At 47.2% G+C, this 23,648-nt stretch overlaps 1 protein-coding gene across 2 annotated transcripts in view; it reads right to left on the bottom strand.

The window, feature by feature from the left end:
• Positions 1 to 23,648, bottom strand: part of LOC133344209 (microtubule-actin cross-linking factor 1-like) — a 151,372-nt gene that overhangs the window by 56,850 nt on the left and 70,874 nt on the right. For both annotated transcript variants that reach the window (XM_061554252.1, XM_061554253.1), the window contains 19 exons: positions 23,470 to 23,556; positions 22,236 to 22,379; positions 20,200 to 20,433; positions 18,701 to 18,832; positions 17,869 to 18,423; positions 16,648 to 16,824; positions 15,386 to 15,509; positions 14,160 to 14,368; positions 13,122 to 13,442; positions 12,353 to 12,519; positions 11,470 to 11,626; positions 9,760 to 9,889; positions 9,380 to 9,430; positions 7,949 to 8,184; positions 7,570 to 7,699; positions 6,853 to 7,052; positions 5,146 to 5,641; positions 3,082 to 4,337; positions 1,960 to 2,178 (listed from right to left, as the gene is read on the bottom strand). In XM_061554252.1, the coding sequence (XP_061410236.1) occupies positions 1,960 to 2,178; positions 3,082 to 4,337; positions 5,146 to 5,641; positions 6,853 to 7,052; positions 7,570 to 7,699; positions 7,949 to 8,184; positions 9,380 to 9,430; positions 9,760 to 9,889; positions 11,470 to 11,626; positions 12,353 to 12,519; positions 13,122 to 13,442; positions 14,160 to 14,368; positions 15,386 to 15,509; positions 16,648 to 16,824; positions 17,869 to 18,423; positions 18,701 to 18,832; positions 20,200 to 20,433; positions 22,236 to 22,379; positions 23,470 to 23,556 (5,025 nt within the window). The remainder of the gene's footprint in view (positions 1 to 1,959; positions 2,179 to 3,081; positions 4,338 to 5,145; positions 5,642 to 6,852; positions 7,053 to 7,569; positions 7,700 to 7,948; positions 8,185 to 9,379; positions 9,431 to 9,759; positions 9,890 to 11,469; positions 11,627 to 12,352; positions 12,520 to 13,121; positions 13,443 to 14,159; positions 14,369 to 15,385; positions 15,510 to 16,647; positions 16,825 to 17,868; positions 18,424 to 18,700; positions 18,833 to 20,199; positions 20,434 to 22,235; positions 22,380 to 23,469; positions 23,557 to 23,648) is intronic.

Genomic DNA, 23,648 nt, shown 5'->3' with positions numbered 1-23,648 from the left:
CAAAAAGGGCCATGCCATGAAACATAAATCGGAGATGTCAAAAGCATGTTCTGTGGCTGGAATATGATCTGCATACAGCGTTTACTGTAGCATTAAAAAGGGCCCGTGGACTTGGCAGTTTGAAAGAGAAGCTTCACCACTGAGAGACGCATTGAATATGCTTGTGCAAGGCAGTCGTCAAAACCGGCTAACAAAGGACAGACCCGACAGCACAGCAAGTCATGCACGGTTGGCTGACCTCCACGCACAACTTCTCACATAAATTATTCATAAGCCTGAGAAAATTTTTGTTATGGAAAACTGTGAGCATTTTTTTTTGCTTCTTACAAAATGAACAGACATAAAACTACGCATGAGCAGGGCGTTGTGATTTTCTATTTTTGACATTGACCATCAGCTGTTAACCTCAATAGCAGAAACTTTAGTTATATATATGGCTCTTTTTCAGAATCGACCTGGCCACAAATGAAAAGCTCAACTGAATTTAAGTCAGCCAAATACTCTAAATGCATGTTTCTAAATGTGGAGGGAAAAACCGGAGGACACGGAGAAAATCCACGCAACCACAGGGAGAACACGCAAACTTCAAATATACAAGTGTCAGGGTCGGCATTGAAGCCATGACCTCCTGTAAAACTGGTGAGGTAGATAATATCTCGCCATCAATAGAAAAGAGGAACTTTGTTCTTGAAACATTTTTGTTTAGCAAAAATGTCATTATAACGTTCATAGCATGTGCAAAATTATAGATGACAATTTGTTTGCAATGCTAAATAAAAATAATTTAACATTCATTCCACCATGGTTTTTGTGCATATGAAAAACTACTAGAAAATACTCACGGTTTAAAAGTCTTAATTTTGCTAAACAACTAATCTCAAAATTTAAAAAAAATGTGCATTTGAAAAAGATTTTAGACATGTCCAAACACCCAAATAATTTTCAGTGACAATTTTCCCTTGTGTGTTTTTTTTTATCAAGGTCAAATGTCATAAGATGAATCATATCACTCCCAGGTTACTCCGGTTAGAATGCTCGACTTTACAAACAAATTCACTCACATTGCAAGCTGCACAGATGGACAAATTAAGTTTCTTTTTTACAGAATATAGATGTACGTGTACGGCCTTTTCCCCAATCCACTTCTGGATGAGGGCATCCCCACGCCATGAAAAATATGACATCACAGGAAGTGACGTCCCTAATTTGGCATATCCGTGCTTTTCCCGCCAACAGGGGTGTCACGTGACATTAGGTGACACAACTCTTGTTCTAGATTTGAAGCTTTCGTGACTGCAATGATTCATACTCTTAGGTTTTTTCGGTAAAGTCACGTAGGTAAAAAAATAAAATTGTGTTACCTCCGAAACGTCGTGATTTTTTATCTTACTTTTATTAATTTTATTTATATTTTTTTACCTACGTGACTTTACCGAAAAAACCTAAGAGTACAACTCTTGTTAGCACAAAGGCGTTTTCAATTCTTACACTGTGAATGGTCTATAAAAATTGTCCTAAGGAATTAAAAAAAATCCAATATCTTAATTTGTTTAATTTTAATCTCACTCCCTCAAATAAAAAAACCTCACAATTTACTTAAATTAGGTGGTACAACTTCTCGGTTCTTTCGGTAAAGTCACGTAGAATGGAAATAATAAAATAATAAAAATAAAACATAATTAAATAATTCTCACGACGTTTCGGCCACAACGTAAGCAGCCGTCCTCAGGTGAAGAACAGGTCTGTCGGAAAGACAGCGTCTGAATGGCCGAAACGTCGTGAAAATTCTTTTATTATGTTTTATTTTTATTATTTTATTATTTCCATTCTACGTGACTTTACCGAAAGAACCAAGAAGATGAATCCCTGCAGTCACGAAAGCTTTAAATCGAAATTTAGGTGGTACAAGTTGCTTGAAACATTGAAAATCCGGAGGTACAACGCAATGACGAGGCATACCTGGAAGGTCTCCATCTGCTGGTTGATCAGCTCGAGCTCGGCAGCCACCGGGCCCTGTCCGTCCTCGGTGGCCTCGGCAGCCTGCAGCTGCTGGCTCAGCACCTGTATCTTGCGGTGGAAGTCCTCCACCTGGGCCAGCGTCTCCTGCAACTCCGCTTGCCGTGCGTCCGTCCTGTCGGCCAGCCGACCGCTCTGCTTCTTCAGGGTCTCCACCTCCCTCTGTCAGCGTGAACACATCGGCTTTAGCTACACGGTCTTGGATCCAACACTGATGAGCACTGGGGAATGTAGGTGGTTCGCCAACATATCTGGACCGCTCTCACCCCACAGAAATGTTTTTGCGCACCGCCATGCAATAAAAACGATGGTGTTTTGTGAGAAAATTTTTTTATATCCGCAACAGATCGGCGGAACGCTTCTCACGGCCTTGGGGACCAGCAGTAGTTCGTGGTGCCCAGGTCAGGTACTGGTAGAGGATACAATTTAATGTAGGAGATGACTATGTGGCTGAAGAGTCAAACCATTGAGCCGGCAATGCCAGGGTGGTTTTAATCCGGATTCTGAAAATTATGGAGGTTGCATTGCCAGCTTTTTCACGGATGACTGCACAAAATGTACGTTAAACGTTAAATGTATCGATTAGCTTGACAAAATAACAACCTGTTAAATGGTCACGCGACAAATATTTTTCAATATCAGTGCCCCTAGTTGTGGTGAAGAGGTCACGTGAAAAATATCTCAGAATTGGTTCTGTAATATCTCACTATATAGGCCGTCCTCTAACATCGCGTGATGATCTGCTGCATGTGAGTTTTCCGAATTGACATTTCTTAGTCTCGTGACATGATGCCAATAAGTGTGATTGGATTAATATTGGAGACATGGCCAAGCGTCTAAATAAGACAATTATTGTAAGACTAACGATGGCCACAATTTAGAGATATATTTTATATTTTATTTTGCAAATTGATTTAGAATGACAAAATGACACTACTTGCAAAGAAAATAAGATACCACACCGCTTGATAATTTATAAAATAAACCCAATACATTCCCGTGTCGACACATTCCACGATAAAATGTGCCAAATGTATACTGCAAAGTTAACTTTAACATTCTTACCTTGACCCCCTGCAGATCCATCCCGGATTCATTCTCCTGCATCTTAGTGCATCCTTCGCCGGCTTTCCTGATTTCATCGCGGAGGTTCAGTAGCTTTTCCTGGATGCTGCCAAGGTCTTCCAGCTGGCACTGCAGCGTGTCTACATCGCGAGCTGTTGGCCCCATCGTGTCGAGCTCATCGTCCAGGTCCGTCAGCGACGTGAAGAGCTCCCTCACGTGGCCCTGGAAGCGGTTCACCCCCTGCAGCCGACCGTCCAAGACGCTGCAGCGCTCGGTGATGCCGGCCAGGGCGCTGTCGAACGAGCTGCGCGTCTCCTCGGCGAGCTGCACGACCGAAGACGTGTCGCTGCCCTCGGAGGCATCGGCCACGAGGCCAAGGGCAAAGTTGTGCATGTAGTCCACCTGTGGGGCCAGCGCTTCCATGCCCTCGTGGTATGCCTTCATCTTCTCGAGCTGCTTGTTGTTGAAAGCCTGGTTTCCCATGGCGTCGTGCGAACGAATCTGCTGGCCGGCGTCGTCAAGCTTCTTCTGGATGTCTTTCTGCGAGTCGTGGAACTCTTTGAGCCTCTGCGCCATCTCCTCCAAGCCCTCGACCCGAAGCAAGACGTTCTCCGTCAAGTTGTCCATCCTTTGGTTGAGCTCGGCCTTCTCATCCCGGATCATTTCCTCGTCTACTTGGCAGGAGTCAATTAAGTTGTCGGCTGCCGTGTTCAGCGCCTCCAGCATGCTGTGGCGCCTCTCCACGTCTTGCCTCATGGCCTTCCCACCTGCCAACTGCCTGTCGACTTCTGTCTGATCAATGCTCACCTTGTCAATGGCTGTCAGTTTTCCCTCGCTGTCCTCAACCCACGGTCTTAGCTCATCCGCCAGCTGCTTGTAATGCTGTGCCTTCTTCAGGGCATCCTGCAGCCTGTGGTGCCGGTCTCCCGCTTGCTTCATGAGGTCCTCCCAATGCTCCTTCAGGGACGCAAGCTGCGTCTGCAGGGCAGTCTTCTCCGCCCCGGGCTGAGTGGCCTGAAGCAGAGCCTCCCCCTCTGCCACGACTACATGGTAGGTGCCGGCGTGCTGGTTCAGGGACTTCAGAAAGTCACTTTGTTGTTGCAGCTGGGCCTGCAGCTGGTCTATCTTGGCTGATATCGGGGGCATGGTGGCTTGCTCCCCACGTTGCTCATCCAGCCAGCCACGAAGCTCGTCGAACATCTGCTGGAACTGCTGGGAGCTGGCCAACGCCGTCTGCAGCTGATTCATCCGGTCGCCTGTAAAAATAGTGCCAAGGATACCATTAACATCATCGTCATTGTCAGCCATGGTCAATCCACTGCTGGATGAAGGCCTACCCAAAGTGCTGCCATCTCTCGTTTCCCTGCGATGTAATGCTTGTGAACGTACGGTATTGAAATAAAAACTTTAAACATCCATATGAATATATTCTCAATATGGTATTATAATACTAATGCTCGTTGTTTACCCAGGAAAGCATCAGAGTCTCATGACTCTTTTTTTTAAGAGGGTTCTGCATTAGGATGTAGGTTAGGCTAATTCTTAACATGCAAGAAGGAAAACCACAGTACCTAGAGAAAACACACAGATACGAGGTGACACAAGCTTCATACAGATAGATTCAAGACTCCATTGTTGTGGCTGCAAGATAGCCAGGAGGTGACAGTGCTGGTGGGTTTTCTCATGGTACTCCCATTTCATCTGACATGAAGCCAAATACTCAACAATGACACTGACCAAACATCAATGTCGAACCTCCCAATAGGAGTCTTTAGACACAATGCGGTTTTCCTGAGTAAATAATTGACAGTATTGTTGTAGTTCCATATCCTAAGAAATAAGTGTAGCAGGAACAATGAAATTCACTCCCAGAGTCTCTTTTCCAAAAATCGTATAACCTTGCTCAAGAAATATACTTAGTCTCACCTATTGCAACATCAACAGTGCTGTTTGTGTGGCTGGCCACTTGACATTTTGAACCACTGGGGACTGTAATCGGCAATCGTGACAAAATAAAAAAAAGTTAACGTGCATTTGGACAGCATCGACTAAAAAGAACCTCACCTGCTCTTTCCTCCAGCTCTTTGAAAGGTACCATGACACTACCGAGCCTCCTCCGGATCTCCGTCTGGAGATACGGCTCCTGGACCAGGTCCGAGAGCTCCTGGCACAGGTACTCGGCCTCCTCCAGCTGGTCCTTCTGCAGCTCAATCTCCCCGGCGATCTCCCCCGCCTCCTCCAGCTGCCGCTTCACCACCTCGGGCTGGGTGCTCAGCGGCCCCTGCTTGCTCAGCTTTGCGCCCAGGTCCGAGACTTTGTCGGAGAGCTCCCGCAGCGCGTCGGCGTACGTCGCGCTCGTCTCCAGGGCCTTGTCGATGCGGTCCGAGCGGCTCGACAGCTGGCCCGTGATGTCGCCCCAGGTGCCGTTGACGGCCGCGTGCTGCTCCGCGACGCGCTCATTGGCTTCGCGGTTCTCGCCCCCTTTGCCCAGAATGCCTTGCGCCGCTTGGTTGAGTTGGTCGTACTGTGGCCGCCGTGCCTCGAACTCTTTGAGCATGAACTGTGAAACGGCGGTGGCGGGCATTGAAATATTTTTTGCGAGTGTTAACCCTATTCCACATTCCGACGACGGACGTGTACACCATCAAAACGAAACCGGAAGGAAAACTAAGATAAAATAACGTTATCGCGACCAAGGCTCCCACAAGGCCATGCGGGAGGTCGTGTGGCACAGTTTGGCGCCAGCTACCACATAGAGCGGTCGTGTCTCTACAGCTCTCGGGGGCGAGTACAATGTCTTGAAAACAACGACGCAATGCCTCTCTAAGTAAAATTAATTGAGCCGCTTGCATGTTCTGAGATTCAGAGGTTAATGGGACCCACCGTGCAACTTGTAGACATCTCCGAATGGGAAAGGGTTACAAATATTCACGTGTGAAACACATCACAAGGTTGAGTATTACATTCCTGCTACTTTAGTTTAAGGATCGCATACATTATTATTAGCTCAGAAATTTGTGACAAAGCTAAACGTTTGCCAAAGATCTATGAAAAGGGGGGTATTTTTAGAGTGCGTTTGAAGAGACAGGTTTGAGGGATGAAGAAATTAGGAAAAAAACAGGGGTCCCGATACTGTTGAAGAAAATAACAAAGGGGATGGCCAGATTGAGAACGACTAATGAGAGATGGACAAATGTAACTATGCAGTGGAAACCGAAAGATGATCAAATTAACAGAGGAAGACGTCGGAAGAAAATCGAAGATGAATTAAAAGAGTTTAGAAACCAATAACGGACAAGAATAATGAAGGATAATAAGGAAACATGGGGTAAAATAAAAAAATAAAACAGTGACCACAATATTCTTTGGGTCTTTCTGTGAAGACACGTAGATGTAAAAAATAATAAAATTATAAAACTAGATTCAAAGCTTTCGTGACTGCAGGAATTACTCCTGATGACGATTGCTTGTGTTGCAATCGAAACGTCGTATTCTATTATTTAATTTAATCTCTTTCTCCGTGACTTTACCGAAAGAACCAAAGAGTAAAATAATAAAAATAAGAACAATATCACGACATTAAGATCACAACACAAGCAATCGTCATCAGGTGAGAGCAGCTCATGATATTGTTATTATTTTTATTATTTAATTTTATTATATTTTTCCCATCTACGCAGCTTTACCAAAAGACCCAAAGAATACGAATTCCTGCAGCCACGAAAGCTTTAAGTCAAGAGTGCCCACAATTTGAAGTGAATACACCCTCACCTGGACCTGCTGTTTCTGGTTGGCCAGCATATTGGGATCGATGGAGAGGGGACCCAGGACGCTCATCATAAGCTGCTTCTCCATCAGCCACTGGCTCAGCTGGGACTCGAGTGAGCGGAACGTCTCCAGGAGGCCGCACGACTCCTCCAGCTGCTGCTGCCTCTCGCTCGCCGACTGGTGAACTGCCGCCCACTGATCATCTGGGAGGCGACGCCAACGCATACAACAACATTAGCGCAGCACGAACTGGGTGGCGACCCAATGCATTGACAGCGACTAAATATCACCGCGCCCCTCCCCTCCCCTTTTATCACTGGCATATCCAAGCCACGCCAGTATAGGTGCTTTTCCACTGACCATTTGCCAAGCCAAGCCAGAACGAAACCGTGGAACTCTGGCCTCAAAATACATCTGAATCTGGCTCTCAATCTGGCTCTCAGCCAATCACGGCCAGCATTGGCGGGGGGGGGGGGGGGATTAATAATTTTCGTTATATGTTGCATCAGCAGTCAGAGTGCACTTGGAAGGTAGTGACACTAGCGTTGTCACGATTCGAGTCCTGCAGTGGGAAAAGAAAAAATCTGGCGCCTCGTGAGTTGTGCCGGGCTGGCTCGGCAAAGACCCTAGCGTGGCTCGGTTTGTAGAATGGAAATCAAAAGAGGATAATACATCACGTAGGGGCAGTTATGTGAAAAGTAAAATGCATTGGTCACTGACCAAGTTCCTTCAGCATGCTCCTCCACTTGTCCGCTTCGGGAGAGTCTGGGTTTTTCTCCAAGAGCTCCCGTAGCTGCTGTCTGAGAGCCTGCACTTTGGGCAAGTTGTTTTCAATCTCAGAGAGTAGTAGCTGAAAAGAAATTGCATTGAAGGGACACGTTTAAACCTTCAGCGCATCTCATTAAGAAGAACGCTACAATAAATTCCATTAGGTTAGGATTGTCATCTCCTCGGCCAGTATTTTTGGGAGATCCATAAATGTAGACAACCCACCAACCCTGGCCTGCCAAGATGCTAGATTACAGCACAACTGCGATAAACCCTCACGCAGTACTCGGGCAATTTGTGTTGCTACACGGAACCCGGTGGGGCCCCTCACCTTGTTGCGCTCGGCCTCAGATTTGATGGCACTGCCCTCGGAGGGAGCGCCGCTCCACCCGGACACGTCCTGCAGCTTGTCTGCCAGCCAGCCCATGAGGGAGTCGGCATCGCCGCGCACCTGCTCTACCCTCTCCAGCGCCGACGCGGCCGCTCGCTCCCTGTCCCTCAGGGCGTGGCCCAGCTCGTCGTAGCGCCCGCTCACGTCCGACACGTCGCTCTGAATCGTGGCCAGCTCTGTACGTGCGCACGCGCGCGCACGGATTTACACACAGACAAAATGTGCATTCTTACACGTACGGGGATGTGGAAGCACACACAAGCTTGTGCACAGTTATTTGCCCACACAAGTAGTACATCCACAAACCAGGTTTTTTGGGTTAGATCGCATAAATATATTTATATAATTTTCGGTTAGATTGCGTAAATATATTTATATTTACACGATCTAACCCAGAAAACATGTATCATGTGCAACCGCACAAGACGAATTAACCCCAACGCACGAGTACATGGGTGCACGTCGCACGCGTACGCACGCACAGACCCACGCACAAGACAAAGATCCCTTCTATAGCCTTAACAGACTGTTGGGTCAAGTGCTGTTGACAAGCACCTACGTGAAGGCCGGGAAGGCACACGAGGGCATGGGTGGCCACAGCATCATGCCCGGCCACCTTTGTCTGCCTAGTGGTGATGTTTACACATCGCACCAGGTACTCATTTGAGGCTGAGTTGACCTAGGAGAGGCCCAGGACTGGTTCAGACAATCGCCGTCACTGATATTGGTGGCCGTTGGTCAGAATCGAATTCAGGTCGCCGGGTTCGGCGTGCAGTGCGCTAATCACTCTGCCACCGCTCTCCCCTCACCACGAGCACACAAAGACACACACGCAGATGTGCACAGTAGCTGCTCTATTTGGCTCAACTCCAAAATATATTAATTTTTTATCATATTAAGGAAGAAACACCATTTACTGTACATATATGTGACAGGCTATTCATCAATCAATTAATTATAGCGGTAAAAAATGTGACTTGGGTTGCTGTGAAATTCAGTTACGCTGAAGGCCTGGTTAGAGGGTCATGTATTTACGTAATGCAAGAGACATTATCTATGTCACCATGATAGAGGGGCGAATTAAGATAATTATTCTGCAAGTACATCATAATACTTGTATATCTGAAAACTGCATTAACTTCCATTGCAATTTTTTGGGTTTAACAAAATGCATTCATTACTCAAAATAGATAAAACATAAGTCGACAATGAATATAAATACAGCAACAAAACAACGTTGATGTGCAACGAAGACAAGAGTTCGAAACATCATGCTTTGCATATGACGTCTGCTATGAAAAAAATCTTACTCATGAGTAAACTTTGCATCTCTGAAAACATCAGCAGACAGTTCACATGCATTAATCTCACCTTTACTGGTGGAGTGACCATTTACACTAGGTGAGGAACTTGGTATAGAACCTATGGTAACAGGAACACAAAAGAAAAGAAATAATGGCAAGTACGCAACTTAAAAGTGATCAAACAGCCAATGCAAACCAAACACAGAGTGCACAATCAAAGCAGCTGGTTTCTGTGAACTGCAGCTCAATAACTACAGACATGAACATCAGACGACACACATCGCGGGCACTTGACGGCATGGGAAATGCCACAACGTTAAGTACGCTGCACACAGCAAGGGCAGGTCTGTCTATCTCTGGCCATGGCATTGCAAAGCACGGGTCATTTGATCGGCAAAGCTCTGCAGCAGCCTCATGTTGGCAAGTGTAACCGATGACCATCCGCACCTGATTTGACCTGGCTCTCTGTTACCGCATCAGCGGATACCATTGTTGCAAGAAGCTTCTCCAGTTCTTCGGCCTGCTTTTTGACGTCATCCACGTTCGGGCCTTTAGCCTCCCACTCCACAAGGAGACTCTGTGGAAGTCAAGATGCAAGTGACATTGGCAAGAATTAGTCGATAGGCCAAAGAATAGTTTTGCAAAGGAGATGGGAGGCTTTACCCTTTCTGCATTAAATGCAGGTGTGAAGATGAAAAAACACCAAATAGACCCCTATTACGAGGCATCAAGTCTGCAAAAAAACACGCATAATTGTGATTGATTCTTCAATGATATATCTATGGGACCTTTTTTCCAGTATCAAAAATAGGTTTTATACTTTCTGCAGACTTGATGCTTTGTAAAAAGGTATCTATTTAGTGTTTGAACATCTTAACACTTCATAGGTACAACTCCATAACCCGAGCTATTAATGGTAAGGCGTTTGCATCCTCCTTGGACCGCTCGCCTTTTGGCGGCCTTTATTCTATAGCACCGGTGAGACGGAGATTTTAAAAAGTGTGCGTTTCTGGTGTGGGCCAATGTTATCAAAATAGGAAAAAAAACGAATGTAATGGCATTTTTTGGTGTAGATTCATTGCACACAGCGTTGGTGTACGGTGTTCTTTCTTCAATATTTTGCAGTCTTTACTTGGATTTTCTGTTTTCACTCAGTCACATATTCACTTTAAGATGTTTTTTTGTTCATGTTTTTGTTTTTTGTTTGTTGCGGTTGCACCCGATTCAAGAGCCGAATGGCTCACAGGGCTATACCTAATAAATGAACTTAAACTTGAACTTGGCGAGTGGGGTTGAGACCATCGACCCGCTCCACTTCAGAACCCAGTTTAATCACGGCTGCTTATATGATCAAAAGCTGCAGACCCAGGATCTCAGCAGTGCTGGCTAAGTGCTCTGACTTCTGTGCCAACCGGGCAACCTAATCTGTATCTGAATCTTTATCAACCACTTTATAATCAAAGAGCAACTGCAAATGCTTGCTCACGTCACTGCTGGTGGAAGCGCCTCCACCAGAGGGAGCTCTAAAGAGATGGCCGCAGGGTTATTTTTGGCCTACTTTTCCAGCTGGCCAGACACTTCCAAAGAGGTGGGAATAATACCCACACATCACCTGCCGATTTAATAACTGTGATGTCGCTATTTATACTCTTGGGTGGACAGAGGCAGAGGGGGGTGGGGAATTTAGAAACTCGCACCACCGTTTCAACAGATATGTGGTTCAACTTCTTGGTTCTTTCGGTAAAGTCACGTAGAAGGGAAATAATAAAATAATAAAAATAAACCAATAAAATAATTCTCACGACGTTTCGGCCACAACGCAAGCAGCCGTCCTCAGGTGAAGAACAGGTTGCTTGCGTTGTGGCCGAAACGTCGTGAGAATTATTTGATTGTTTTATTTGTATTATTTTATTATTTCCCTTCTATGTGACTTTACCGAAAGAACCAAGAAGATGAATCCGTGCAGTCACGAAAGCTTTAAATCGAAAAAGATATGTGGTTCCAGGATTGCCCTTATCAGCCATCAACGTATCCACAAACCCTGACCATCATATGCTGTCCACGAACGATCATCATACTCGACCTCCAGGGATCCCAGATGACATGGGGAGATCTCAATTTTAATACGTAAAAAAAAAACGCTTAAAATACAGGCACCTGGACGAGCTGCACATGTTCCTGAAGGCTCTCCGCCGCGCCGGTGGACGCGTCCGACGGCACTCTGCCCTCCGTTTCCGTGAGCCACTGGCGCAGAGATTCCACCAGGACACGGAAGTCGTCCAGCTGCAGCTGGAACGACGCCACCTTCGCCTCCCTGCGTGTCGACACGCGCGCGTCACGCCGCGACGGTGAGGATGCGCAAAAGCCACGGCCACACGAGAACCGATGCAGGAGGTTATCCACTCTTGCACAGCGTCGGGTTACATCGCAGCGCTCGGTAAATTCGCAGGGTTCGGGTGTGAAGGAAGATTTAGTCTCCGTGCGTTGACTTATTTTCAGCCCGAGCCTTTCACTCCATTGAGCACCCAACTGCTCGTCTCTCTTCTCACATAATTTCCCTTTCTTTTGTCTATCTCTTCCTGTTTTTCCCAGCCTGTCTTTGTCCTTTACATTGCTTCAGATGCACTTCTGCAGCCATCTGGAATGCTCTTCCTTCTGATATTACAAAGCCACTGGAGCTATGCACTTTTAAATCTCTATTGAAAAATAATTTCTTGAGAACTGCTCTTTGTGATTAGTTTGCTGTCCCTCCCCCGCACCTCAAATTAGCACGGTTAGCTATGTACAGTGCAAAAGAAGTTCAACATACACACATATAGTTCTGCCCCACCCCCCTCATTATTAGCAACTTACACTGACCAGCTTGGTAAAGTATGGTAAAACAACGGACAACCTGGACCGACAAACCATGGGCTACCAATTACTATTACGAATGCCAGTAAGTTAATAGTGCGAACACATTTAGGACCTGCGTGCAGAGTTGGCCCATTTTTCCTTCCCACAATGCAACGTGCACACGCTCTGAGAAGGGAAGCCCCACCTCTCCCGGACTTCCTCCTGGAGCTGGTGCCACTCTGCGAGGATGCCGTTAATCTTCTCCAGCATCTGGTCCCTGGCGGCTGACGGTTCCATCTCCGCGAGCTCCTTCGCCAGCTTCTGCAGCTCCTCCATCTTCTCGGATTCCGCCGACAGCTCCGAGCTTCGCCACTGAAATGCAACGCGAAGCATTGCGAGTCGTCACTTGGTGAAAAGAAATGATAATTAATGAAACTTTTTGCAAATGGGAAATAGTTGAACTTAAGGAGTAGCTCTCCGATGTGTTTTTCGGGTCGGACCGCATGTTGTCCGGGACGATGTCCGACGTTTTGCTCCACGTGCTGGGAGCTTCTTCAGGAACTCCAAAGGCAGTAATATAATTTTGGTGTGTTGGTATTTTTGGCGTGGGCTTTACCTGTATGTATGCATATGTATGTATGTATGTACGTGCCTTGAAATTACCATTTTTCCAGGAAGTAGTCTTACCTGCAGGGAGCTGAACCCGAGAACTGCCTTAAAAATGCTAATTAACGTCCTTGGTAATTTATGTAACATTCTTGATTTGAAGCTTTCGTGACTGCAGGAATCCATACTCTTTGGTTCTTTCGGCAAAGTCACGTACGTGATTTATTTTATTTTATACCTACGTGACTTTTGGACATATTGAAAATAACTCTTTTGATATTCATAATAACTTTAAATATCTAAACTTGCAATACCATACATTTGCCTAAACATGTGAACTAAACATAAAAAGTTCCGTCATAACGTACCTTCACATCCCGGCTCATTTCGGAGAAATCCATGCCTCCCCCTCCATCCACCATGTTGAAGCCCTTCTCTCCCGGAGCCATGAGGGAGCCCATCCGTTCGGTGGCTCTCTCCACCACCTCCATCTTCTCCGCCAAGCCGCCCAGGTTGGCGTCCTTGTCCTGGCACCGGCCGTCCAGCGTCTCAAATCTCTCCTCCAGGCGCCGCAGCTTCTCCTTCAGGTCGGCGGCGGTCACGGGGTCGGCCGTGGCGAGCAGGCCCTCGATTTTCTCGCGCATGGACGCCATGCGGCCACGCTTGCGCTTCAGCTCCTCTTGCAGTGACTGAGACAGCGAGAGAGGGTCAGGGCGGTAGTGGTAATGAGCGGCCACGGCGATATCAACTCACTAGCGATGATAACAACGGTGAATATTGTTTGGTTCTGCTGACCTTGGCTCTGTTTGTCGGATTTATAACTCATTCATGCCCAAAATTAGGGTGGCCTTCGATGCTACAAGTTCACCTGCAGATTTAGCATTTTGCATTGCGGGTCCCATACAAATCCCAGAGGTTATTAACAACCTGGAAGTTGATATTTACACTGCTGCCATCGAGTGCGCCAGCTCTTGTTTACCTTTTACTGCGGGAAGCAAAAATTTTGTTCGCCGTTGAAATCAATCAATAACCACGGGGCACTTCAGCCAATCCCTGTGTGCGGGGAGTGGCTCAACTTAAGTCCCTTCCACTATTTAAATCCCATTTAAAAACCTTTTGGTTTACTATGGCATTTAACTGGGTCCTTACCAGAGGTCGCAAACGGGTTTTGATTCCTTAGCCGTACCCGTACCCGGCCGCACCAGGGTCGCAAACGGCTACCCGTACCTGTACCCAGCTGGGTACGGGTACCCGTTCCCTACCCGTACCCTACCCGAAATGAGTGACAAACGGTTACTCACCAGTGACTCATGGCCTACCCGTACCCGTACCCAGCTGGGTACGGGTAGCCGGGTATGGGGGAGGGTACGGGTATCGGGTACCCGGTTGCGACCTCTGGTCCTTACCTCATTGTCGGTCATCATCTGCCGCACGGAGTGGGATGTGACGGGGCCGCTGGCCTCTTCCTCCACCTGCCTCTCGGCCTCCTCGAGCCACTGCAGCATCTTCTCCAGGCCGTCCTGCAGGCTCACCGACTGCTCCAGGGCCGCCTCCAGGCGCTCCCCGTGCTCGGCTGACGAGCGCGACAGCTCCTCATACCTCCTCGTCGCGTCGTCTGCCAAGGTGATCACGCGACAAAGCGTCCCCAGTAAAGCCAAGCGGTCTCGACGTACCGATTCAGCGAGACACCGAATCCAATCATTAGTCCCAGTGGGTGTTGCGCAATTCTTATAGCGCAAGGCTATAATAAAGGCACTATATTTCATAGACAATTGCAGTCTGTAGTTATTTCCCAATATGTGGCTTTACCCAGTTAGGTAATTTGTGAGTCATTTTCTCATTTGGAAAATTTGAGATAGTGAAACCGGCACACAAGGCCTACTCTTCTTATATATGTGTAAAGTCACGAGATGTTTCACGTCCACTGTGATATACCTGCTGCATCCATCTGGGCGGCACCCGGGAGTGAACAGAAACATTTTGAAACAAGTGGAAAAATGCGCTTCCACTTGGCAAAACTATATTTTACGGGGTTTTTTTCCTGCAGGTTGTGGTCAGAAAACAAAATCCGTTACGGTGCTGTACTTCTACATTCCCATGTCTAAGCAGCCCACCTTCACCAACCCGCACTGACCAGCATGGTGAAGTATGATCAAATAACCACTCACAAACTGCGCGGTGTGCTGATGCCCCCATCGAGCATTGGATTCACAAAAGGGCTGCAGATGGATGGTATTGTTATTACGCATGTGGTATTATTATGATAGTATTGTATGATGTATAGTATATATGGTATTGTATGATGTATGTATGGTATTGTATGATGTATGGTATTGTATTGTATGATGGTATTGTTATGATGTTATTGCTATTACTTGCATCACACTGGGATTTTTGCACAGAGTTGTAACACGGTGGTTTATTTTCTGGAATATTTGCTGGTTTATCCAGGATGTTTCTGTTGCGCGTCGTCGCTTTAAGATGTCCTCTGTTCATATTTTGCTTGTTGCGGTTGCACCTGATTCAAGAGCCGCATGGCTCACAGGGCTATACCAAATAAAAGAAACTTGAAAACTTGTATACGCAGGTGAAACTCTCAACATACAATTAATATTGCACGCGTGCAACTCACCCAGTGTGTTTTGAATTTCCTGCTGGTTTGTGAGCGGCTCGCCAGTCGTCGCGAGAAGCGCCTCCGTTGCTCGAGTGAATCTCTGCATGGCGGTCTTGTGAGCCGTCACATCTTCCTTCAGTTTCTGAAGTTAAAAATAATAATTAAAAAATGCATCTCAGTTTTAGAGAAAATGCGCACGCCCACTGTTGAGATTTCAATTTGCAATGTAATTTGATTTGAGGGAAAAATTTTGGTGAAAATGTAAGCCCAACTGGTAATCTCACAATTCACGTGAATATAACACCACATATATATGTAGTATAGTAAACTACGGCGGGAGACCACTTGACGGGTAGCACACTTTATTCACACTTGAACGTGATATGAAACATCTATGGAATATGAACGTACACAGGAAGTGTGTTTATTAAACAGATAGCGTAGAAATATATTTCTTTAAAAAAAATTATTTTACCAACTAAGTTTCACTGAGATATAGCTCTTTTTCAGAAGTGACCTGGCCACAAATGATAGCTCAACGAAGTGGTTTATCATGTGTACATTCATTGCAGCCAAATACTCTAAACGCATGTTTCTAACTGTGGAGGGAAAAACCGGAGGACCCGGAGAAAAATCCACACGACCTTGGGGAGAACATGCAAACTCCAAATATACAAGCGTCAGGGTCGAGACCGAACCCACGACCTCCTGTACACCAGGAAAAGTAGTTATCATCTCGCCACCGTGTTGGCCCATACATACTAAGCTAACTGTCAATGGTGTGCACTGCCCATGGTGGATACTGGTTGCATTTGCCACCCCAGGCAGTATCGACTAAATCACCTGGGCCAGAGGTCGCAAACGGGTTTTGATTCCTTACTCGTACCCGTACCCGGCCGCACCAGGGTCGCAAACGGGTACCCGTACCCGTACCCAGCCGTACCCGTACCCGGCCAGGTACGGGTAGGGTACGGGTATCGGGTACCTGATTGCGACCTCTGGGATGAAGCCATGTTGCAGGCGCGGGTGGGTTGATTCTAGGAACTTGAATTGTGAGAAGAGACAAGACGTGGGGAAATGAGTGACAAACAGTTACTCACCAGTGACTCACGGTCTACCCGTACCCGGCCGCACCAGGGTCGCAAACGGGTACCCGTACTCGGCTGGGTACGGGTAGCCGGGTATCGGGTAGGGTACGGGTATCGGGTACCCGGTTGCGACCTCTGACCTGGGCTCACGGTCTGCCTCTATGCATGCAGTGGTGTGGCACACTGCTTTACCTTTGCTTCCTCCAGCTGCCTCTGCAGGCCATCGGCGGTGGCGGCCACGGGGTCGGACTTCAGCTTGTCGGCCGCGAGCTCAGCCTGCTGCAGCCAGGGCACCAGCTCTGACGATGCCTCCTGGTAGTGCTTGTACTTTTCCTGTCTGTCCACCAGCTGGCTTCCAAGGTCATCGCACTAAGGAATAAACACATAAACACAGAGCACACATGCGAAGCGTATGGGATTAATTAATTTTTAAGAAAAAAATATGGAATATTTTATCTGATGCCGGAAAATTAGCTGTGACGGTCCCACCTGAAGACGGAGACTTGTGTTGCCTCCGAAACGTCGTGATTTAATTTAGTAATTTTTCATTTATTATTATTTTATTTTTATTATTATTTTACCTACGTGACTTTACCGAAAAAACCTAAGAGTATGAATCCTTGCAGTCACGAAAGCTTCAAATCTAGAATTACCATTTTATTTCATTAATAAGTTATGTTAACTCAATTTATTTTAATTTACCCGAGCACACATTAATGGAATTGGCCAAGCATTCCATTTCAGAAAATGTCTGAAAAACAGTCCCAGACAAATGAAACACGTGATCACAAATAAGGTAAAGGTGCGACCCTGCAAGAACATGCCAATGCCATCGCTGGAGGAAGGGTCTGCAACAGAAAGAGCCTCTAGTGAGCCTCGACAGAGGGTATTCGGCCTACTCATCAACGCTGGCCAGACATCTTGGAAGAGGTGGGGGAGTGCCCACACTTTACCCCACTGCACGTGACCTGCTGGTACACTAAATGCAGCTTGGTGGACAGAGGCGGAGGATTTAGAAACTTGCCCCTTTGTTGCAGTTGCTGCGCCAGAAGATCAAATCCAGATTGCAATTCCAATCACGCCAACCATTACCCCACGGCAGCAGCAGCAGCACTACCCCCACCCCCCGTCACCACAATACTTATCATAGTCACGAGTGCACACCGTGTCCCCTCCGCCAGCAATGGCGACCTGCCTGCCGAACGACTAACTGTGGTGCATCCATTTATACTGCTGCACGGACTGAGGCGGACCCATCGTGTTCAACTGCTGCACCGGGAGATGGAATTGAACCGGCGACCTCTGAAATTAAAAGTCCAGCTTGCTACCCATTACACCAAGGCACCATTAGCATCATTAAAATTATTATAAAAAAACACACACACACACACACAAACCCTCACATATCCATACCTGTGCGCGCAGAGTGCCGAACCGCCCGTTGACCTGCTGAAGCCTGTCTTTGATGGTGACGGCGATCGCGTCCGTGTTGAAGCTGGGTCCCGAGGGCCCGTCGGTGACCTTGGCGCACAGCTCCTCGTACGCCTTGATCGCGCCCAGCACCTTCTGGCCCGAGCGGCTGAGGTAGCGCAGGTCGCCCTTGTGCGACACCACGTCGTCCGAGAAGCTGCCGTGCCTCCGCCGCACGCTCCGCAGCGACTCGGGGTCGGCGGCCGATCGTCCCAGCTCCCCCATGTCGCCCTCGGCCTGGTCGAGCCAGCCCTCGAACTCGTCGCATTCGCCGCCGAACTTGCCCGCGTCGTCCTGCATCTCCTGCACCAGGCGCCACTTGCCGTCGGCGAGCGCCAGCGTGGCCTCGAAGCGGTCGCGCAGGTTGGCCAGGTTGCGCTCCAGCTTCTCGCGCTCATCGGGAGGCAGGGAGGCGCCGTGCTTGTCCAGGAAAGCCTGGGACTGCTGCGCCGCGATGAGGAAGCCCTGCTGCTGTGCAAGCACCTGCTGGTGGTAGGCCTGCTCGCGGGCACACGGCACACGGCTGGGCGTAAACCACTTCGGCCTGTTGCCGTGTTCTACCACCGACCGTACGAGTAAAGTATTCAAACCGGGAATGTAACAGCAGGCCGACGAACCCAGAAGACAACGCTTGTATGTACGTACGCTGAACTTCTTTCGCACCGTACGGAACCAACCGTGCTGATGGAAGGTGTTATTTTGTCGACCGAACATTGCAGCTAGCTGCATTAGAAAATACAAAGGGAGATATGGTGAAGAGCCTGGTCTTTCTCACCTTCATCGCATCGTGTTCCGAAATGGCACTGCGGCTGTCCACCTCATCCTGGGGTTCCTCCAGAGATGAGAGCCACCCAAGGAGCTGATCGATCTTGTCCTTGTTTTCTTCCAGCTGTTCTGCGGCGGCCAGCTGTTGCAACGGAAATACACGAGCCGACGACAAACTGTTCAGCTTAAATGGACTTGACATGTAACGCCACGATTCAATCGGCTAATAATGAGGAACGTTGCATCAGTATGAGAGCAGCATCATGTCAGGTACACATGTTGAAATCGTTTCTCCGCATTTTATAAAATTGTGCAGTCAAGTGCATGACAGCCTTGTTAACGGTTCATCAAACCAACCACATATTGAAGCATTATCAACACGTCAACAAAGGAATGATGATAGTGAATAAAAAAAATCATATTGGTACCAGTCTTACGTTGGATCTGATCATTCATATTTGAGTCGTAGACATCAGGTGACAGTGGTCACATGTGGATGAACACTGGAGGCTACGGGTGGGGAATATCATCCTTACTGAGCACCGACGAGGACTTTGAAATACCTATGGTGGTGGTGGTGGGGGGTCTACACACTGACACACACCTTGGTCACTTCTGTCAGGGCAAGAGGTCCTTTCAGCAACAGAAGCGACCGAGCGTGGCGCTAAAATGAGGAACGCGGTGTTGCCAGGTGAAAAATATTCCCCTCCAGTGCCCGATTAGTGCAGCTAAGGTTCTTGCAGTGACGGATAAATATCGTTTGCCGGCATTGTCGAAGTGAAGCAGTGGGCCGCTGAAGCCAAGTTATGAGGAACGCGGTGTTGCCAGGTGAAAAATATTCCCCTCCAGTGCCCGATTAGTGCAGCTAAGGTTCTTGCAGTGATGGATAAATATCGTTTGCAGCCATTGTCGAAGTGAAGCAGTTGGCCGCTGAAGCCAAGTTACGGGCCCTGTTCGGCTCGTGAGCCCGTAGGTTCCCCACCTCTGCTTGTAGAGGCCTTGTCAGCGGGTACGCGACATTGATTTTACTTGATAATTGGTTTTTTTACCCTTCTATCTGGCAACAAAACTGACACCTTTTACAAGGAGTCATGTTTGCATAGACCGCAATACCTGCAGTCATAATACAAACAAAAGACATAACTCTGATAATGTATGCAATGTCCTTGAAGTTGATTGGTCCACACCCGAGACAGCTTTCCTTAGAGCCTAGTCTCACATGGGTTGGACCAGATGACGCCAAAAGTCGCACAACTCAAAGACAATGCACCATCAGAGTATGAGAGCTCGGGGTAAGCATTTACACCATGGGAACCTCATTTGATTTTACTTGTTGAGAACTCACCGAGCGGACAGGGGAGGGGGAGGGGGGGGAGTGCTTACGCAACGCAAGAGGCTGAATTTTGACTGTAGACTTGGGGGGGGGGGGGGCCAAGGCAAGTCACTGTAAGGGGACGATGGTCGAACCCGACCGCGGATTGGCAGCAGACGAAGTTGGCAGCGCCTTACCTTCTCGGTCTTCTGCTTGATGGCGGTGCTCACGGAGGCATCGAGCTGCCTCTGCTTGGCCTGGGCCTCGGCCTGCAGCTCGCCTAGTTTGCTCTTGGCGCCGGCGAGTTTCTTCTCCACGGCGGCCACGAACTCGGGGTCGAGCCGCTCGCGGTTCTCGTCGAGGAAGCGCTGCGTGTTGCGCACCATCTCCTCCATCTCGCCGGCGCGGGTCGCCAGGTCCCTCTGCAGCATCTGCGAGTGCGGTCAAAGAGGCACGTCGGGTTTCAAGTTTCATTAATTAGGTATAGCCCTGTGAGCCATTCATGAACAGGAAAACATCTTAAAGTGACTATGTGCAAACAGAAAATCCAAGAAAAGACAGCAACATATTGCAGAAAAAGCACCGTACACCAACGCTGTGTGCAAAAATCCCAGTGGGATGCAAGTCAAACAACAACAACCACAAGACAACTTAGATTTAGGCCATCAGTCTAACTCTGTACTACAACAAACAAACATGGCCAAACCGAAAAACTTTTCAAAAATCACCAAAATAAAGCCATAAAAGCTATGAAACAGTGATCATAGGAACTGTGACCGCATTTTCACAATAAACGGCGTAAACAACATGTATTACCAAACTCTGCAGCCATAGCTGGCTGCATGAGTCACTCCACAACAGCAGGAGCATCAGTCGGAGTGTCAACATTTTTCAATGCACGTTTAAGATCAAAGCACGCGACCGAAGATTCACCGCCAAAAACACTGAACAGGACACGACAGTCAACAATTGGCCATGCCGGAGCGACAATGCTTACTGCTTCAATAACGTGCATTTCCCATTCGGCAGTTCGACACATTCGCATTTAGTAACTTCATGTTTGGAGAACTCCGGATGTGTTTTGTAACTTGTACTGCGTGTTTCGAAGGAGCTAGTCTGGTTTCTCAAGAAGATCCCAGCAACTGGAATGAAAATGTCAGGACATTATGCCGAAGAACAAAACAAGCAATCGAAAAGCTACACACTGCACATGAAACCTTGTGCAGTGGTAATGTTTATTTAATCCGTTTATGTGTGTGGATATATTTATTTATTTTACTTCTCAATGTCCACAAATAAATTCATACTCAGTGTCCACTTATAGAAAGCGGTTTCATTTGTTAACAGTTCTTAAAACTTCCAGGTTTTATGAGGGCCCCAGGGTAAAGCATGATCTCCAACTATTACGTCCGTATGCCTCTCCCTGCTCTGAAGAAGATTAAATGCCTGAAATGTTAGCCATTTACGTAACACCATGAAGTGGTAATGATTATTGTGATGAGTTTGTTTAATCCGTGCTCGCATATCATTTCCAGCCCAGCCCATTAATTATTTTGTATATTACAGTAGAAACTGTTATAAGCACTGTTATTATATAAGCAACAACGGTGTGGTCTGGCCATGTTTGTTTGTTGTAGTACAGAGTTGGCCTGATAACTTTAATCCACATTGTCTTATGGTTGCTATTGTTTGACTTGCATCCCACTGGGATTTTTTGCACACAGCGTTGAAATGCGGTGTTTTTTTTTATGGAAGACTTTGCTGTTTGTTCCAGGATTTTTCTGTTGCGTGTAGTCACTTTAAGATGTTTCTTGTTCATGTTTTTGTTTTGTTGCGGTTGCACCCGAGTCAAGAGCCGCATGGCTCACAGGGTTACACCTAATAAATGTAACTTAAATAAATGAAACTGAACACAAACAGGGATACACGTGCGTGTGTGTGTAAACTTTGTTCTGCGTAGAGACAGCAGCCACTGGGGCTCCACTTGGACAATGAATGGGTCGAGATGAGATGTGACGTAAGATGCTTTCTTTGAGTTGCCAAGGCTTATAAGCACCCTAGAAATGCAAATCCGTTTGCTTAATTTATTCTGGTAAGGGCACGCCGATGGACAACTTCTGACACAAGCATATGTCGGACATAACCACAGCTGACCTTGCTCCCAAGGAGTGTGCTTACACATCCAGCTTCCACTGTGATACGATTACCAATTTCTAGCAAGCCTGCGACTTGCCTGGTGCTGCAGCTGTTGTTGTTGCAGATCGTTGAGTTCGTGGAGGTTATCCTGGTTGGAGAGGCCACTGGATGCTTCATCCAGCCAGGACTCCAGGTCGCTCAGCTTCTGTGAACACTCTTGTTGCCGCACCTCCAGGACTTGCTGCAAGGCACGTGTGTTCCCATTTAAAACCCCGCCATGCACCATCCATACATCGATATCTTTCACATGGTAACATTTACAAGTGTCTAACTGGCTGATAGTGGGGTTTTGCACCATAGAAATTAAACCAATGACCACTGATCGAATTTGAAGCACACCGACAGGTCTTGCACCACCGCAGAATGTTTTTCTTTGAACGGAACAAATTGTTTTCGAAACAATGTCACCCCCCCAGTGTAAGCGATGAAATAGGCAATGATATCAGCTCGTGCGCAGGCGTGAGATGGATTTTGACGGCCCCCGTGGGACCACGAGAAATGGTGACAATGCGGAGGAGCCTTCATCCATCAGTGAGTAGGCAAGTGGCTGATGATGAAGCCTGTAACAATGTATGAAGGCTAGTTTGGAGAGGAAAAAAATGTTGACCACCTCTGAAAACAGGTACTCAAAACGCAAGTTAAATGTGCACACGTTTACCCAACCCAAAGACTCCAACAGCAAAGTCCCTTGCTAAAAATGCATGTGAATAAGCACCGGTTTCTAGACTTAAATGTCCATGGTTCTGAAATGACCCTTGCGGGTGAGCCATAAACATGCACAGCGGACCATCTGTTGTCCATTAGAGGAAAACCGCAGAAGTCAGTAAAACAAATAGGCCAGAATACCACGAATATTTTGACCATATAACACTTTTTCACGCAGTTGCAAAAAATAATTCGATGAATAAATAAAAATGCAAAGCATATGAGCAACCATTCAACTGACAAAAAAAAATAATCTCTCCATGCAGTCGAAAAAGAAAAAAATCTCAAACATTAACAAAACCCAAGGCCTAAAAAAATCAATACAATACACGGCACAACGGAAGGGCACCTGCTTGCATTCACACAGATTAAAAATCAAGGCAACGTTAACAACAAAGACTCACACACACGCATACACACACATTACAACTTTCAACGCGTGAAATAAATTTAACTGTTCACATGCCCTAGCCCAGGCACAGGATGTGACATGCACAGGGGCAGGCATGATGCGAGAGCGATAGCAGCGAACTGGGGATACATCTTCCCGGCACTAAAACCCGGACCTCCAGGTCAATGACGGAGCCTTCATCGTGTGTCACATCTTCTCGTTCACAACGACCATCCCTTGCCGAGTGGGGCTCGGGCAAAGCCTTTTGGGAAAAAAAAAGACAAAAAACAGCGAGAATGAGAAAATAAATAATAAATACACGTACATCGTTTATTATTTTCAGAAATACAATGC

Source organism: Lethenteron reissneri, chromosome 19 (assembly GCF_015708825.2).
Source record: "Lethenteron reissneri isolate LAM-NWPU_2019-01 chromosome 19, ASM1570882v1, whole genome shotgun sequence".
In the NCBI taxonomy this organism is placed as follows: Eukaryota; Metazoa; Chordata; class Hyperoartia; order Petromyzontiformes; family Petromyzontidae; genus Lethenteron; species Lethenteron reissneri.
The sequence above is the reverse complement of the archived record's forward strand: the minus strand, read 5'-3'. Positions and strand labels throughout refer to the sequence as shown.